The 18,157-nt window shown below is 37.8% G+C and overlaps 1 protein-coding gene across 4 annotated transcripts in view; it reads right to left on the bottom strand.

The window, feature by feature from the left end:
- AP2A2 (adaptor related protein complex 2 subunit alpha 2) overlaps positions 1 to 18,157 on the bottom strand; it is a 45,247-nt gene that overhangs the window by 3,774 nt on the left and 23,316 nt on the right. Inside the window, exons 4-18 of one of the 4 annotated variants that reach the window (XM_049820720.1) lie at positions 17,549 to 17,742; positions 15,038 to 15,167; positions 13,946 to 14,047; positions 12,366 to 12,474; positions 11,720 to 11,867; positions 11,110 to 11,278; positions 9,822 to 9,959; positions 8,355 to 8,537; positions 7,219 to 7,316; positions 6,812 to 7,043; positions 5,785 to 5,958; positions 3,720 to 3,883; positions 1,899 to 1,976; positions 909 to 991; positions 77 to 166 (exon numbers count right to left, since the gene is read on the bottom strand). In XM_049820720.1, coding sequence (XP_049676677.1) covers positions 77 to 166; positions 909 to 991; positions 1,899 to 1,976; positions 3,720 to 3,883; positions 5,785 to 5,958; positions 6,812 to 7,043; positions 7,219 to 7,316; positions 8,355 to 8,537; positions 9,822 to 9,959; positions 11,110 to 11,278; positions 11,720 to 11,867; positions 12,366 to 12,474; positions 13,946 to 14,047; positions 15,038 to 15,167; positions 17,549 to 17,742 — 2,092 coding nt within the window. Of the gene's footprint in view, positions 1 to 76; positions 167 to 908; positions 992 to 1,898; positions 1,977 to 3,719; positions 3,884 to 5,784; positions 5,959 to 6,811; positions 7,044 to 7,218; positions 7,317 to 8,354; positions 8,538 to 9,821; positions 9,960 to 11,109; positions 11,279 to 11,719; positions 11,871 to 12,365; positions 12,475 to 13,945; positions 14,048 to 15,037; positions 15,168 to 17,548; positions 17,743 to 18,157 lie in introns of all 4 variants that reach the window. The other 3 variants (XM_049820719.1, XM_049820721.1, XM_049820722.1) reach the window with 3 other exon arrangements.

Raw genomic sequence — 18,157 nt, 5'->3', positions numbered from 1 at the left:
AGCTTTATTATAATTTTGTGTGGCATAAAACACAAAACCCAAATAAGAACAGACAGGCTACTGCATTTAAGGATATTTGACTGGAGGTCATCTGAGCAGATTACTGTTGGAGTAAAATTCAAGAACTGTGTTGATGTCTTATTACCATAGAATATGAACATACGTCCTAGAAAGAAAACAAATGACATGAGAATTTTTAGGTATGTCATATGTAATCATACTGAACTACTTGTGCTTCAAAAGTACCTAATACATTGTCTTTCTACCTTTCTTTAAAACAATGTTTAAAAAACAAAGCATAATTTATATGGTTTATCTTACCAAGATATTCACAGTTCAAAATTAAACAGATAAAACAAATCATCAGTCCTCTCCCACAGTAGCCATCACACAGGCAGTTAAATAATCAGCAGAAGTCTTTTAGTTGCCAGAGAACGTTACTTTCTATGTAAAGAAGCTATTATGGTACCAAGAGTGATGCAGAAGGGGAGAAGTAATCAATCCTAGTGCTGGCCTGTGTTTGATTCCCAGCTCTTTCCTAGATGTTTTTAGTGTCTTGTGCATTAACATACTATGCTAGACATGTCTGAAATATCTTGTGTATCATATTACAATGTAGGATACAAAAGTTGAGGAGAATGGTCCTTTATAACCCTGGCTGTACCAGCCTTACAACAAGGCAGGAAGAGCTGGAGCTTACAGTACCACTTAACACTCCCATTTCATCTCAGCTACCAAAACAACCAAAAAGTTTAAGGAAACAAGAACAATGAAGATCTTAAGACAGGTTAGGTCTGAAATCACTTTTCCCTCTTAGAGTAACTGAAAAGCAAGTCCTATGTGCAATATCATGCTGGCATTGCCACTGATAATGCAGACAGCTAACCACCTGGCCTGAAAGATCTTACCCAAGTTCTGTCGAAATTCAGATTTCAATCCAATTTGTAGCAGCTGATTCTCAAATAAGACTCCATTATTTTTACACACAAACCTAGGGGAAGAGAGGGAAAACGTGTTTTAAATTGAGCCATATTAAACAATACTTAGAACCACATAATTCAGGGTTTACACAGAGGATGAAGATTGTGGTTAACCTAGAGTGCATCAGTCTGTGAGAGAGGCCTTTGCAGAAAACTGCAGTTAGAAAAAACAATTTTACAACCAAACCCACCACTTGTAGGACACTAAAAGAACTGAAGTTATTTGATAGGATGTCTGAGAAACTATGAAGGAAGCCACAATATGCTAGATACACACACACACACACAGAGTCTATAAAGGACCAGGCAACAGACTAAGATTTTTCTTATTCATATTCTTGACAACTTCTGAAACTCATTAGGTTGGTGCAGAATTGAAAAGTTTGAAGCTTTGACTGTTTAAACCTGAAAGAAAAAAGAATCCCTTGTTTTATCAGTTTTGTATCACATAAGTCAACTGAGAGCTGTACTTTTTTTTTTTCCACTTTGAGAGAGAAAGCCCATTCTGCAGTGATTTCAGTCCTTTCTATCACCCTTCACTTAAAAGTAGAAGAGGTGGTCAGCAAACATTAGCCTTTTGCATACAAGGCACTTAAAACATACTCCCAAATCCCAGTACTTTTGACAAGTTACTCATGTTTTTCCTTTATTTGTGAATAGTTACAAAACTTAATATACAACTGACATTACCTCATTTTAGAGCAGTGTGGGACAGCACTGGCTCATAAAGGCAACTCTAACCTGTGTATTCATGAGCTTGTCATAAAATCCACAGCATCTACAGAGGTGTTCTAGTCACAAGTCTGACAGTACATGTTTCTCTAGTTTTGCTGGTATTACATTAATGCACAATATAGTTTTGCTTTATAACTATATTCTGGAAGTTGCCCAGCCTTGCAAGGTTTTAGTATTGCTTACTTGTGAAAAAGCTCATCAGCATCATGCACAGTATCAGCTGGTTCCTCAGAAACTACCTCAGATGAAGCCAGGTCAGGGCTAGTTCAGGCAGCACAAAGGAAGAAAGGCAGTAGCGACAGAGATAGGAGTTAGTAAAGACAGCTTAGTGCTTAGTTATTTCTTTTACCTCCTTCCTCAAAAATGGCACTGCTGAGTTTAATGCATGAAAGATTTATTAGCTGCCCTAGCTCAGTACACCTAGAAAGGTTTTAGGCATTAGGCAACGCTCTCCCCCACTTCTCTCCCCCACCCCACCCCTCCCTGATTGTTAGGAACCAGCAATTCTTCCCAAAGACAGGAGACAGCTGAAGGTGTTCAGTAGCTTAAATTTCTACCTCTTAAAGAACAAAGTCCTTTTAGGTGTTTAATTGTGACAGCAAAAAAAGTTTTAGTCCAAAACCATAAATGTAGATGTATATTAACTACTACCAATGTGTGCTTTGAAGCAGAGGTCTCATCAACCTCAGTGGCACTTCTATCTACAGCTGCACAATCAGTTCTTAAAAACACACAAGTATGAAGTGTAGGCAAGAATATACAGGCACACAGAGAATAACTTACCCAAGTAACAGATTAGAAACAAAAGTGAAAATAGCACTAAAAAGAGGCAGGAAACTGTAAAAGGCAACTTCTCAGTATCATTAGAGGAGCATTTCATCATCTATGGACAGACCAAGGGGTTGGGCAATGCTATACTTTCTTCTGCAGAAAGAGAAAACTCTTTTTAGGTAACTTCTGCTTATGAAGCTACTAGTATTGGTTTCTTTCTTTTCCCCCTCTTAAAAAAAAAAAGCTCTAACAAGCTTATGTAGCTTCTTGAAGTCTTGGTATTGTGTAGCACGATTAAGCATTGCTCATTGCCTTCCAAGAGAAACATAGGATCAAGTCTTAATCCCTGCAAACCTGCAACAATACATTGCCTAGTATAAAATTTTGATGAAAGTCTCAATAATCCTGGCAGATTACTTTCACTAATTATGTCTTTCATATGAAGATGCATCAGAACTTTGCCATATCATTCAAAATTTGGTCCTCGACAACAGTAACATAGTATTTGGCCAGTAAGATGACAGATTTTTAAAGACATTCTGTGATCTTATACTACTTATTTCCAAAATTTTAACCAAATAGCATTTGAGCGTAGCCACAGTGACTTTTAAAATTAGCAGAATTAATAACACATTGCACCTACACTATACTTGGTAATGTAATTAGGAAGATAATTGTATCAAATCACCTTAAAAAAAAGCACTTGGTTTTTTCCCCCCTTTTCACACCTGTTTGTCAGACAGTAGCAGAATAATTTAAGTATATCTTGAAAATCTGAGAGCCAGTATCTCTGGATATAATCCATCTCACTGTTCCATTATCAGCTTGCCATAAGCAGACAGACACAAGAATACTTTATGGAAATAAGAATAAACATATTCTATAAACATATATGAATAAACGTATCAGGCCAGATAACCCCAAATTCAAGATATGTTGAGATACACAAGCAGCTTAGTTTAACAAAGCAGCAAAACCAGCATGAAAACCAGGCAATACTGTGTGGCTAATATCTTCAGGTTGATTACTACAGACTCAGTTTTCCCATGAGCAGACATATTCAATAAAGATAGCACATCCAGCATAGAGTTCAAGAACACCTCCCTTGCTGCACAACTACCACCTAGGAATGCATTCAATAAGCTGGAACAAAACTGAAAGTTATCGTATGTTTTTTTCTCTGTTTTAACAGACAAATTCTTCTTCAGATTCCTTACAGTGTGACTCAATTACCTCGCAAAGTTGTCATCAGAACCAGGAGCAAGAGGTGCAACTGCAGAAGCTGAATCTGAAAATACATCCACCAGCAGGCTGCCACTAGAGGACGGTGCGGGAGCTGAATTGGTGAGAGGGGCAGCACCCAGACCCAGCAGATCCGCAGATGGAGAAGGAGTAGACTAGGGAAGACAAGACACTTTGGTGTTACACTACAGCAAAACTATAACAAAGCTGTCTTTCGCATAGACAGCTACGCTATGGTAAAGTGCCTCTCCCCACCGCAAATCAAGCTTTGAATGGATGTAGGAGGCTTCATGAATGCATTTCAACTTAAGGTTATTTACAGATGTGGCTTTCTTTTTTCCTTTGAAGAGAGTTATGTCCATCTAACAGTTAAATAAAAAGCCCCACAATTCGTCTGTGTAGAATCTGATTCTGCAGAAAAAAAGACTACTATTTTTCTCTCTCTCAGTTTCAAGGGAAATTAAGTACTGCAGGGAATAAAATTCAAATGTGTTGCTTTTCTTTCAAGAAGAATCCAGCAAGAAAGGCAGTGGCTTTTACACAAACCTAAACTAAAACATCACAGCATCTTTAAAACTGATTATCAGTTTAATCCTGGGTTTTTGAAGCTTGGCAAACCTTAGAAACTATGTAAAACTTAACCAGCAAAAAAGCAGAGCCTGTAGCTAGTTCAAGCTGCAAACACTAAAGGTAGAGGCAAGACCTTTCAAAATTTTTTTTCCCCAAATAGAACAAATCAAGTCGCCAGGACAGAGCCATGCAAGAGAGGCTGCGTATATGTGCCCAAGTCATGTGCAAGAACAAAGCACAGACTGTTAAACAAAATGTTCATGTATTAGACATTAGCAGCCTACAATACACCAGAAATGCCAAAGGTAAGTCAGGGGATGCATTTGGGTTGAGGCTTACAAAAAACAAAAGGTTTCAAACAACTCAAAAATTATTATATACTCGAAATACTGAATTTGATGTAGTATAACACAAAAATTCCCTGGCAAAATAATTTTCAGAAGCCAACTGGTAAGAACTACTGAGAAGAAACAGTTGGAATTCCAGTTTGAAATATATATATATTTTTTCTTGGCATCTAAGCTAGGGTCACACCAAAGCCACTGATGAAGGTAACATAGCAGAGTTTTACATGGCCGCAACGCATAAAGTAAAGCTCAAAGCATAATGCAATTTTAACTGCCAGTCACCTCAGTCAATTTGGCATGCAAAGAAAATTTGGCAACTTTTCTGCTGGAAAGGTATTTCTGTCCATTCAAAGATGTTGCACTTGGAACATCTGCTCTTACACACTGCAATAACTAAAAGTTAAAGGATTATGCTTTAACAAACTGGGCAGGGAGTGTGCTACAGTATTTCCTCATCTCAGGTAGTCTACTACCACATCTCAAATGTAATTACAAGTTATGCTAGTCATTAAACAGAAACAAGTATTACATTATGGGAACAATTCATCCTACTAGCTTTAACTGACAACAAAATGAGAAGTTTCAGCTCAGAACAAGCCTGTGGCCTTGTCTACCATAACTGAACTCAAACAGTACTGTCAACTAAACAGTAACAACATTACATTGATTTAAGGACACCTATGTTAAGTGTTGTCCACTTCTAGTAAAAACAGTAACAACCCAAAACAAGATGCAAAATATCTACCATGTTAGACAAAGCAGAGCAGATGACACTTCGAAATTCAAGTTACTCCCTTTAAATATGTTAAATTTTGTCTTCTCACCTTCACTGCAATTTCACCAGCAAGGAAATTCCCATTTCTAAGTTAACAGCAGTATATTTCAAAGTAACAATGTAAAACTGATTGTTTTAGGCTGCAGATGATTTGTCCCCATTTACATAAGATTTACAAAGGAAAATTGCATCCAAACATGCGGTTGGGGGAAAGCAGCTGTATGTTCCCCTGCTACTTTAGAGCAAACACCCATAGCCTTAAAACTTGAGAAGTTTTAAACGCCTAAAAAGCCACCTTAAGGAAACCATTCTTTTCTCACTTGCACAGTGTCCGAATTAGTGAAATAACAGCTTTTAAACTCACAACAGCACTGGCATTGACAGAGGCAGGTTCAGCACTTCCATTCATATCAGAGCTCCTCTCCTTTTTGATCTCTTCCAGGTCAGTAACTGTGCCCGGGCCTTTCTTCTTCTTGAGTTTCGCCAAAATGGAAGATTCTCTCTCTGGAAAGGGAGGCATTTCTTCCAGCACTGTAGCCTTATCGCAGAAAAAAGTGTATTAGTTAAACTTACAGAAAAAGTCAAACCAGCTTCTGAGTCTTTGAAGAGATACACCCTTATAGATTGCATAAGGAAACAGCAGAAGTAATTATCCACACAGAAAACAACTATGCAGTTTATTGTACAGTGATAGAGTAGACTTACTTTAAAAAAAAATAATTTTTTTTTAACTTTCTGAAGTCCTCCCAAAGCAGTTGTTTAAGAGAACAGGAGCATATCACTTCTCTGGTACAGTGCTATTAAATTAAATAAAAACCAACAAAAAAAAGAAAAAAGATCATAGTAGACCTAATGGTCCTTAAGTCAAACAGTCCCAGACTGAAACCATAGAAGATTACCCAAGGATCTAGTCAGACCTAAGCATTCATTAGCTGTCAAGACTAAGTGTGCCATGCTCTGGCCAGACCTGCATCAGGTTAAAACACTGTAAACTTCAAGACAAAAAAAATATATATTAAAAAAATCAGCACAATTACAAGTTTCCTGCCTACTATCAAGCAAGCCCTCAAAACAGAGCACTAGGTTTTTGGTATCCGAGTACTGTAGGACCATGTACTACATCAGCTTTCACTGGCTTCCCAGCTCCCGATTAGTATGCTTCAACAGTCATTTGTCCCACTAAAGCAATAACAACTTCAGTTTTAGCTCTAAATTAAAGACGACTGTAGCTGAACTAGCTAGATTAAAAGAATCAGTGCGCACATTATGGATCCCTAATCCTGCAATAATATTTCTGAGCAATCAGGTAAGGTTTAGTGGAGTTTACTTGTTGACAGAAGACACAGCTAAGGAGTTCTGCATAATTTAAAAAGAATAACCTTTATACCTACCAATATATCAGTACTGGCAATAGTACTGAGCCTCAAATACTCAACAGCTCTCTGCTGCAACTCAACATCAGCATTCTTTAGCTGACTGTCACTGCGCAATACATCTTGAATTGTAGTTTTGATTTCTGGAAACAGGTTCACAAACTTGATGTATGTAGACAGAAGCAGAGCTCTGGTAGGAACACTACACAGATGAAACTTGGAATGTAGCAAGTTGAACTGGATGAGGGGACTTAAAAGATGGGAAGAAAAAGAATTTGTTCAGTTTTTGTAGACATGGTAATTCTTAATGCACTACTATCAAGAGCTGAATCTTTGTTAACTGGCCTTTAGGAATATTTAATAGACATTAGGTTCTTTACAGAAAGTGTTACTGCTTCAATTCAGTATTTTAAAAGGTGTTTTACCTTGATCTTGGATCACCTGCTATCAAATTTCCAAATTCTCCCAAGATGTAGCCACCTACTTTTACAAGATTCTCATGACATGCTGGAGCTTGAAGGGCCTGTAAGAACACATTAAGAGTCATCAATGTAATGTATCAAAGAAGATCTTTTCTGTCACTTCCATGTCCAGTTTCCTAGTCTACATTCCTGTAAGAGACCATAGGTCTAGGCACTACAGAGCATTTATGAGAAAAGCATGATAGGTGGTATGACTTTATATAAGAATCTCCAACGTAAGTATTACTTGCTTAAGAGCACTCTTAAGCTCATCTAGCAGTACTGTGGACTTCTGAGGACAGACAGAGCTGCTGAGGTTAACCCTTACATCTTTAGGGGTGTCAAAAAGATGTTAATATACTTAATTTAAACCTTGCAAGAATGTGCTGAAGTTGTCCAAGATAAAAATACTGTTTTTATTGAGTATGAAGAAACACATAGCAGGGATGAGTTCTGAAAGTCAGCTTAAACATTTAACAAAGAAAATTAAGAAAAGTAGAAAGTCCATATGAAGAATCCAAATAGTCAGAGCAACAAGACTAGACATTTGAAAGTGTTCTCCTTTAATAGCTCAAATTCCAGTTTTATCAGATCCTGAACACAATGAATGGGTATATGCTTCCAGAAGGATTATCAAGTTATCATTCTGAGTGTTTTGGATTCCTGCATGCAGAAAACAAAAAAAAAAAAAAAAAGGGGGGGGGGGGGGGGAAGCCACCCTGTAAAAGGCTTCTATTTGTACTACACTTCAGTAATTTTCCAGGTAATGCAATTTCCTTACTAAGCCATCCAATCAATGCCATCCACCAAAATAACAAAAAACCCAGCATAACACACCCTGCCCTCCCTCACCAAAAACAGAACAGTACCAGGTTGTAGTCTACATTAAGCCAGATAAGCTTCTCAACTTAATACAGTCGCTGGCTCTGAAAATCTATGATGCTAGTCTTACAGAAAGCTTCAGCAGCATTTTGTGAAATATTCACGATCACATTTCTCCTCCTCCCTAACATGGGGAAGCACACACACTTGCTAGATTATGTGGTGCTTACTTAATTCCTACCTCATTTTGAAAGTGAATTGAAAGCAATTATTCTTACCTCAAAAACAGTCTTTGCTGCGTACCCTTGAACATCATCCCTGTTGATGACAATCTGAATAACTCGATACCATACTTCTTCACTAACATAGTCACCAGCAATGCGAATCAGATTCAAGATTGTATCCACATACCAAGTATAATCCACTGCATACTTCTCAGCTAGAATCGCAACTTTGAGAACCTGAATACACATAAAAGAGAATAAAGGTTGACTGGCTTCTACTGTAAGCCGTGTATCACGATTCACTTTCATATACACCTAGTGATACCCCACAGTAACCCAGAAGCCTCAGCTTCAAATGCATCAGCTTGGTCACTTGCTCCCACAGTTAAGGTGAAAGATGAACGTTTAAATTCTGTGCCAGAACACACCAGTTGCCAGGTACATAAACGCTTTCCCCATAATGCATTCAAATATGTTGCATCTGTGGCTTTTCAACTGTGTACCCAAGCAATCAAGAGCAATTTATTGAACACTTTTTGTTTGCTATAAAACCACCATCTAAACCATCACCAAGACAGGACCAAATAGGAAACTGGAGACCTCTAAAAAAAAAAAGAATGGAAACTCAAGCTAGCATAGACAGACCAGAGTCTCCAAAATATAGCTGACTTTTTCAGGTCATACTAAGATTTCTATATCCTGAAGCAAACAATCAGCACAGAAAGAGACATCCACATAATTTGTTATCAGTTCCATTTATACTGGCCTACTCTTAAAAGAGTAGTAAATTAACAGAATGCAATTCACATTATCTGCCACATCAGGGTGGATTACCAACGGCAACAGGACAGCACAAGAAGTAACTCAACACTGTATTCTATGTTAACTTCTCCACTCAAGAAACTTCAGCACTTAACTAAGCTAAATAATTACCATAAGTACAGGTTTTGGCTACCATTCTAAGGCAGCTCTTAAGTGAGTATTTCAACTCTTGCATTTTTTTCCTGCTGGGAAGGAGATAGCTATCATGCCTCTCTTAGCTGACTATAAGGTATTGTTTTGGGGAATCCTTAGACTGAAAGTTATCACAGCATACACAGTATGAAGTTCTACCTACAAATGTATTTATCACACTAATTTTTGAAGCTATTAAACAGAGTAGAACATAACTCTCAGATCTAGAGATTGGATTTGCTCAAGCATTGATAAAATTCACTTTACTTTCTATGTGCAACACCCCGAGACCAAGATTAGTTTTTAAAATTCCTAGTTTCCAAGGGGTTCCCTGCCCCATTAATTTAAATGAAGAACATATTTGCTATTAGACTACAAACTTAGGGTTTGGGTTGGGGGGTTGGTTGGGGTTTTTTTGTTTGGTTGGTTGGGGTTTTGTTTGTTTGTTTTTTAAATCACCATGAAAAAGAATCTTTATCACAGACTATGCAGCATCCCAATCAATAAATGATACATATGGTGCCAAAGCCAGCTATGAAAAAACTTAAGGAAACACAAATATCTCACAATTTCTTCTCTAATGGAATAATCAGCAGTCTCCAAGTAATTCAGCATTTCAGCCACAATCTGTTGGGCATTGCTTCGGTCACACATTGCATACAGGAGATCTACAGCTCTTTGTCGCACACTTACATCTCTTTCAGTCTGCAAAAGGACACACAGCAAGAGGTAAAGATGATTTAATCTGTATTCGGAAAGCACATGCAACTTACTGAAGAGATGAAACTTACTATAATCCATAGTCAAATTCAAAACAAATGCATTTTCATAATCCTTCAGACGCACAATGAACTTGGATATACCCTTTACAGAAGCTATGAGTTTCTCATGTTATTCTCACTTTCAGTCACCCAGAAAGAGATCACTGGAGACTCAGATAGCTTCCTGCTTTTAGATAATGTTAAAAAAATTCAAATCATCAGGTTTTCTTTCTGTAGGATATATATTCAAATTTGTGCAAGTGCTGAAAGGAAGGAGGAGTTTGTACAGAATACTCCACTACTACCCTAACTAGGGTGAATGAGTTTGTGATGCCCTGGGTAACTGGCACCACTGGCCACAGATGCACTAATAAATGGCTGAAATTGTCAAATTGTCACCAGACCAATGAGCAATTAGCTACCTGCAGGTTTAGTGTTGGGCTTGCCTTGTATCAACAGAAGCCCAGCTAGAACAGATAGGTACTTTAAAGTTAGACAAATGTATTAATATGCTACAGCATGAGCTTGGAAGAAAATGTGTAAACACTGAAGTGTGCAAGTAAATTTACATGCAAATTGGTATTCCTCTTTCGACTTCTGCTTTTTCACATAAACATGGCCTGGGAATGTGTCTTTCCGGTTTCTTGACTTTCTGATTCTGCAGTGGAAGTTATCTGCTCTACTGCTCCCCATCACCTGCTGCAGTGAGGGAACAGTGTCCGATACCAGCAAGACAGTAATAAAACAAAGTCTTCCCAGCATTCTCTGTTTTGAAATTCCATGTTTTGAAAGAATTATTCATCTTCAGTCTACAGCTTGAGGAGATACCAAAGTGTTACAGGGGCCAACAGCTACAAGTATTAGATTTACTAGTCAACTGCAGAAATAAACTGAAGCTGACCTCTATCATTGCCAGCACAGCAAGATTTTGCAGGATTAAGCTAAAAACCTAAAACAGACTTCTGAGAATAACTCATTTGGTCCCCAAGTGTTATTAGCTTAATTGGGGACAGGGGCTTGGGACAGTGGGGGAGAGGGCATTGAGATAGGGGAGAAGACAACACTCAAAACAGACTGCACAATCAAATATTTACCTTCAGTGCATTGATAACTGTTTCTATATGTGTTTTCACAGCCTCATGTGAGAATTCAGAGCTGGCAAGCGTGCACATGCTTTCCAGTGCTAGGTAACGCAAATTAGTTTCTCGGTGCTGCAAGAACTGACCTAGCTGGTTACAGGCACGGACTAGTAGATTTGGCTCACTGCACAGAACAGGAGAAAAAGTGAAAGTGTTAAAAGCAACAGGTTTGAGAACACCAAATACAGAATACTATTTCTGCAGTGGAAATTTCTTAAAATGCCTCGAAGTGTCTGCTAGAACGCCCCACCAGTGAAAAGTCACTGTGAGCCCTGCTCAGACACTGTGAGCAAATAACCTTTGTTGGATTAGAGTGGTAGGGTCAATACAAAACACAAAAAAAAAAAACAGCAAGAAAAAGCAGTAAAAAATATGCTGACAGCAACACAGTTCATTAATACTGTTCAGTTCCATTGCTGTGGATGTGTTCCAATCTAGCGAGCAACTTCATATTCTGCTCTCCACGCCCCCCCCCCCAGTAAAATTTCATTTAGTCTTCAAGACAAAGCCACAGCTTTTCACATTAAAAAAATCCTCTCATAATAGAATTATTCTCACAGCTCACCTGTCATGATGTATAATTAAACTTATTGCCTCAAACAGCACAGCATTCTTTGCATTTGAGTGTTGTACTTTTTTGGACTTTGGTGGCTCCTGCGCTTTGTTAAGAATAGTTTCCAGGCATTCTGTTAGACGACCACGTACCGCAGGGTCTTCTGGAGAAGAACAAGCCGTTGGACAACTTCATTTTGCTCAACACCTTAATCCCTACCTTAGGCCTTCCACCTTGCCAAATCTGAATAAACTTAAGTATTCTGATACATTAAAAACAGTCCACCTTCCCCAACATACAGTCAGCAAAAGAATTGTAAGCCACAGTTCTATTTGGGTGAGCACAAAAGCCAAATGCGATCTGCACTATAATATATTTCAAGGTTTTAATATAGTTTATAACATTAAAGAATGTTTAAAATAGCAGTTGCAACTTTAAGATGCACACTGGTTTGACACTTTGCTCTAAGCTATGTGGCCTTTTGAATTATGTTGTGTTTAATTTTAACAGTCTGAAACACTCAAGAGTATGGACTTCAGCATCCTTGTCTTCAAGACAATGTGCTTGCACTTCAAGTTATAACACTGTAGCACAACAGCTGTTTGGAAATAGCGTACTGCATAAAAAGATATGACCACTGTTGTGATTTGTGCATTACCTGGAGGTGGGTAGCACTGTAACAGCCTCAGAAGTTTCACAGATAACCAAGGAGCAGGAACAAAGTAGTATGTATAGTCCTGAAGATCTGTTGATGCAGAAGTTACAATCTGTAAAATAAGCAGACGACATGTCAGCCACTGAAGTTAAGTGATGTGCAGTCATGAGAAGGAGCCAAAGAACACTGTAGGTCACCTCTGACAGAGGCTTACAAAACTATGTCACTAGCAATGTTTAATTCAGTAGTTAATTAGGTGCAAGTTGTCATACTACAAGTATACCATCAAGTTCCCTAGTAATTGTAATTCAGTTTTACAGATACAGTAGTCTAGGAAGTCTCTTACTGAAAGCACACTTGCTTTTCTTAGGAATTAAGATTACCATCTTGTAACACCAAAATGTTTAACCAGAAGCTTGAATTTCTTTGGTTCAGCAATTCATAGTTTCAGCCAACAGAAAGCCTGAATACAGTGTTATAGTTGACTGCTGACAGGTGAACTTGGAATTCAAGCACAAGATGCTACGACAGACTGAACTAAAGCAGAAAGACCAACTGACACCTTCAGTAACATTCAACACTGCAGAACAAAGAACAGATAGCTTTCCCAGAAGAAGTTTATATGCATAGTGAAGTGTGCTAAGGATTAGACTAGGTTTCAGACAGAGTACCCCTCTTCATGCATTTCTTTTCCCCCTTTGATTCTAGGATAAGCATAAGTTTGGCACTAGCTTTGCTCAAAGAAACTGTCTAATTCTTGCTGCTCCATTACAGAACAGCTATGCACTTCCTTCAGCACTCCCTTGCTTTTAAGTATTAGACAAAATCTTCATATTTGAAAATAAATTAAATTTCTCTGAACTACAAGTAATTTTGGGTATAACACCACATAAATCTGGGTCTGAAATACATGTGTGAAGTACCATCCTCCCACATCTTGCATACTTTCTAAAAGACAAAAATCAAACAAAACCATATGTAAGTTTTCCAGCATGAAGATGCTAACTTACTAAAATGTCTCTCCATTCCTCCCTGCACCTCCTACTCTTGCTTAACCCCCTACACCCATTTACAGAATATCAAATGCTTATGATTCTTAACCTCACAGCAGCTCAAAAGAGGGAGAAGGAAAGAAGATTCATCTTATAAGAAGCTTAAAGTACAGGCTGTATTTCTGAGGGTTCTGTGCAGAAGTTTGCAGGATCAGTCTTTGATTCAACTACTCTTTGGTGTTACAATACCATAAAATGAGGATTAAATACTTAACTGCATCATGAGGATCCTTTCAAATACAAGTAGGTGAGAGAGGAAGACATGTTTTTGCTACATAAACTTGGAGCATAGCAAGGATTACACCAAGAAAGTTTGAGCAAGCTAATACAGTTTTCTACCCTTGTAAACAAGTGTTAAGAAAGGTTAACTGAACCAGCTATATGAAGTGAAATTGAATAATCTTCACTTTTAATGGTACACTGAACTAATCTGACCTAGAAAGCTAAATAAATAAGCAACAATAAGCTAACCTAGAAAGCTGAGTAAATTAAGCAACAGTAAAGTATTATCAGGGTTATCACTGGACTCACTCTGCTTAATCTAGACACTGCCAAGGAGACTGAAGTTTTAAACTCTTCTGGGTTCTTCTGTGCCAAAGTGGTTATCAGACTTGTAGCTGCAGTAACCACACCCTGGAAAAAACCCAAACCAATAAATTAGACTTTGTACCAGTTTAAGATGCTACCCATTAACACCTTTCACTTCAAGTATTTTTTGATATACAACAAAACTAAGTTTATCCCCATGACAAAGCCCCACATTAAAAAGCCTTTATTTGGCTAGCAGCTAGACTAATTACACATCTTCAAAATCCAACAGGATTTTCAACAGCATGATACTGCCATGCTTGTAGAGCATTTAATGCTATTTTTGCATTAGCTTTGTCTCATGTTTGGATAGTACATCTAAAATTAGAGAGCTATATTTATATAAAGCATGGATGTAAATTGTCTTATTACACAAGAGAAGCATGAGTAGAAGAAGTAGGATGCAGCAGATCATCCAGGAAAGAATTCTGATAACTCAACATGAAGAGAGGGCTTTGTGTAACACAAACATTTTATATTACTGCAGACTAAAGCACTCTTATTACTGCTGAAGCACAAGTCCTAATGGCCTTACTTTGATAAAGTAACTAGACAGAGGGAAAAAACAAGAGACTTATCTAGAACAACAGGTTTTTCTGAACCAGCAAGATAAGAATGACAACATGGATACCACAGGACAAGGAAGTCCAAGCACTAACAAATCAGGCCTTGCATTTTTAGTGCAGGTCTAGTCTTAAAAGGCCTAGGAAAATTAGTATTAAACCTATGCAATATGACTTAGGATCACAAGATACAAGGTTAATTTAGTTACAGCCAGAGCAGAAGAAGAACTTGTGCGTACCATTCTTATATCTCCAAGAAAAAGGTAAGTAAACAAAACTTTATTTAAAATTAATATAGATAGCAACTAAAAAAAGGACAACTCCTTCCATTTCCTTCTGCTAGCCTGAAGAAAACAGCGAACCACTTGCTTGAAAGACTCAAGAAAAAATAAATTAATAGTGTATATAACAGCAGAAGTGACATCATTCTCTATAAGTAGTAGACCCAAGAAGCATAATGAAGCTGATTTACCAAGTGCTGGTCATTGAGGAGATGCACCACTCTAGACGTCCAATCTCCCATGGGGACAAGGTCAGGAGAAGTTCTATATAAACGGAGCAAGCATAAGGCAGCACTCTGCTTCACACTATCCATAGTATCTCTACAAGATATAAATATGAATTTAAAATACAGTGGTTAAGTCACAGCAATACTTGCAGGCCAGCACTATGCTAGCCTTTGTGCTGACTCAGCATCCCTAGCCAGGTAGCATCTTTCCAACAGAAGTTGAAACATTAAATTCCTTACATTCTTCCTTTGTTACAGTATTTTTTGTTCTTAGTTTTTTGTCCAGTAAGTGTAACTAGTCAAGTTTTCAACCATTACATATGTCTAGTAGCCTCTATAATGATTCTTTGCATCTTAGAGTGACATTTCACATCTTTTTATCAGACCTGAAAGTTCATCATTAGATAAGCACAAGCTCATCTAATCACAAGAATAAGCTGCTTCCAAACTGACTCAAGTCAAACAGTTAAGGTACACTACATTATGCATGTGACCAAAGCTGGATCTCCTAATAGGTCCTGTGTATCACATACAAATCATTAACTGCTCAACAGCTTCAGTACCTACAGTTAGCATGCAAGTCAGCTTGCTGTCACCAAGCATGCAACCCACAATTCTATTCACCTTGCCATCCATGTTGCTGGCACAGAAATGGACTATTTTAAGAGCAGCCTGATACTATTCTAGTTCAGTGAACTCTCTTTCACAAAGTGGTCAATTAAGCATTTTGTATGTTGCACAAAGAGCTGAAAAATATACAGAGCATTAGCACGGAAAGTTTTAAGAGGCAATTTATACTGTGCAATCTTGGTTAAATGTTCAGAAACCTCCACATCCCCAGTAGAAGTTCAGTCCACCTATTCTTTATGAATTTACCAGTTTTCCATAGGATCCAATTGTTCCTCAGTTAAAATAAACAACAAACCAACCTATTCCTTCCCTCCCCATCCACTCCCTCTCTCCAATTTACATCCAAGCAAAGGGAGCTACACTAAAGTTGCAAGTATAACTAACTGCTGATTCTGCATGGGTCACTTAGATATAACATATACACATACACATTTTATATATATTCTCTTAGAAATGCAGAAGAATGAGGCCCTGAAGGCTGATCACAGAACATAAACACAGCTCAGAGTTCAAACAAGTCTGAACTGAAGGTGCTGCACTCTGTCTATGATTGATAACCCTAAGGGAAATTTTTTGAACTTTTTAAGGTTAGCTTATTAAAACCCATGACTCATCATTGCAATGTTGTTTCCACCATGCTACATGGAGAATAGAACCTGGCAAGGGCAGTGCAGGACAGGACAACAAGCCTGACAGTGCTCCAGAATGTGTCACCTCTAAACATGTGCCCTTGCATAGGGAATTCCATGTCTAAGAAAGGTGGAATTATGGGATAGATTCTCCCCCATTTCCTCTACTAGGCCAGACCCATACTGAAAAATCAGGTGCCAGGTGCTTATTCTTCTTTTTCTGGCCCATACTACATTTCAGCTCTGCAAAATAGTAAGTGTTCAAGTGTGGCATTATAGAAACACTATTTCAAGAATTCAGAAGTCTTTCCTAAGAATTTCACCGCAACTAGATATCACATTATATCCTTCCTCTTGTCGCCAACTCAGACAGTGCACACAACAGACACAGTCAGAGTTAGTGTTGCATAAGCAAGCACAATTCCAACGTTTGCAAGCTCCAGTGCTTGACATTTAGAGTATTAATACAGTTCTTGCACAACATGTTACTTCTTTATATTCATGTAAGACATTAGTTTGTTATAAAACAAGAACCATGCATATTGTAAAACACTTAATATCCATAAGAGTTTAAATGCACTGTTTGCACTTGGACATTCTAAGTCTCAAAATAAATTAGCCCTGCAATCACAAGTTTCATTTTAGATTTACTTAACTAGAGTTCCAAATATTTGCCAGGTCTTTTTAGAGACTCCTAGCTATACAAAGGTAAAGTCAGAAAGTTGGTTGTGACTATTTGCCATTTACAGCAATTGCTGTTTACATGGCTAGTAGAGGAAGAAAGCAAGCTCACACAACAGAATATTCTCACATTCCTTATGAAGTCAGGACCATTTAAAGAGCAGCTTCAGTTTATAACAAAATTTGTAGTATAAACATCTGTTTAGGTTCATTTATTTGTTCTTTGCATCAGGAGAGATAAAGGAAGTAAAACATACACATTTCAGGGGAGTTCACTGTCACACGTTTAAACAGAACAGAAACAGGATCAAAACAAAGCTGTAAAAGCCTATTCAAGATATTGTATTTGTATGCTTATACAAGCAATGCCATGCTCAGGTATATCAAATTATCTGCAGTTACTGGAAATTGTCACTATTTGTACTGCAAGCCCACAGCTGTATAGCTTTAAGCATGGATTAAGCTGCTGCAATGGAACAGAGCTGCTGAAAAGGCTTATCAGTGTTGTTATTTGAAGGAGGCATGTCATACCTACCCAGCTACAAGTATTTTTGGAATTTCTCCAGCAAATGCTTCTGCCATCTCCCGGCTACCCACATTAGCGATACAATGCAGAGCAAGTCCCATGAAGGTGGGGTTGCGGCTGGCCAGATCATTCTTGATCGCATTGTTTATTAAGCGAATCAGCTCACTGTTAGAGTTTACTAGTACGGAGATGAAGAGATATCCCTGTGATTCAGAAAAAGGAAAATGAAAATTGAATGTAGCTGACTTAAATTATGTTTTCTGTTAATGCCACAAGTAATTCTTTGGGACATACAGTTATGGCAGAAATAGCTATTTCGGCAGAAATAGTTATTTAGATAGCAGACCAAAGGCTAGAAAGATTAAGTGAAGTAAACAAAAATGGTAAGTTTAGTGTTACCCTAATTTATCAGTTTTTAAGTGTTCCACCCATTTCACCATATACTCAAAAGATCATTTTAAATGAATGGGAGCAAATCAAGAACTTGGCTCATTATTCAGACACTAGTAGGTTACATGTACCTGATAAACACAACCTCACCTAGAAAGATTTAAAGAGACATTCTGAAAATTAAAAAGTTATTTACCTTTTAATGTAAGACTCAAGGCAGTTTCTTAA

This window comes from Accipiter gentilis, chromosome 17 (assembly GCF_929443795.1).
Source record: "Accipiter gentilis chromosome 17, bAccGen1.1, whole genome shotgun sequence".
Lineage (NCBI taxonomy): Eukaryota > Metazoa > Chordata > Aves > Accipitriformes > Accipitridae > Astur > Astur gentilis.
The sequence above is the reverse complement of the archived record's forward strand: the minus strand, read 5'-3'. Positions and strand labels throughout refer to the sequence as shown.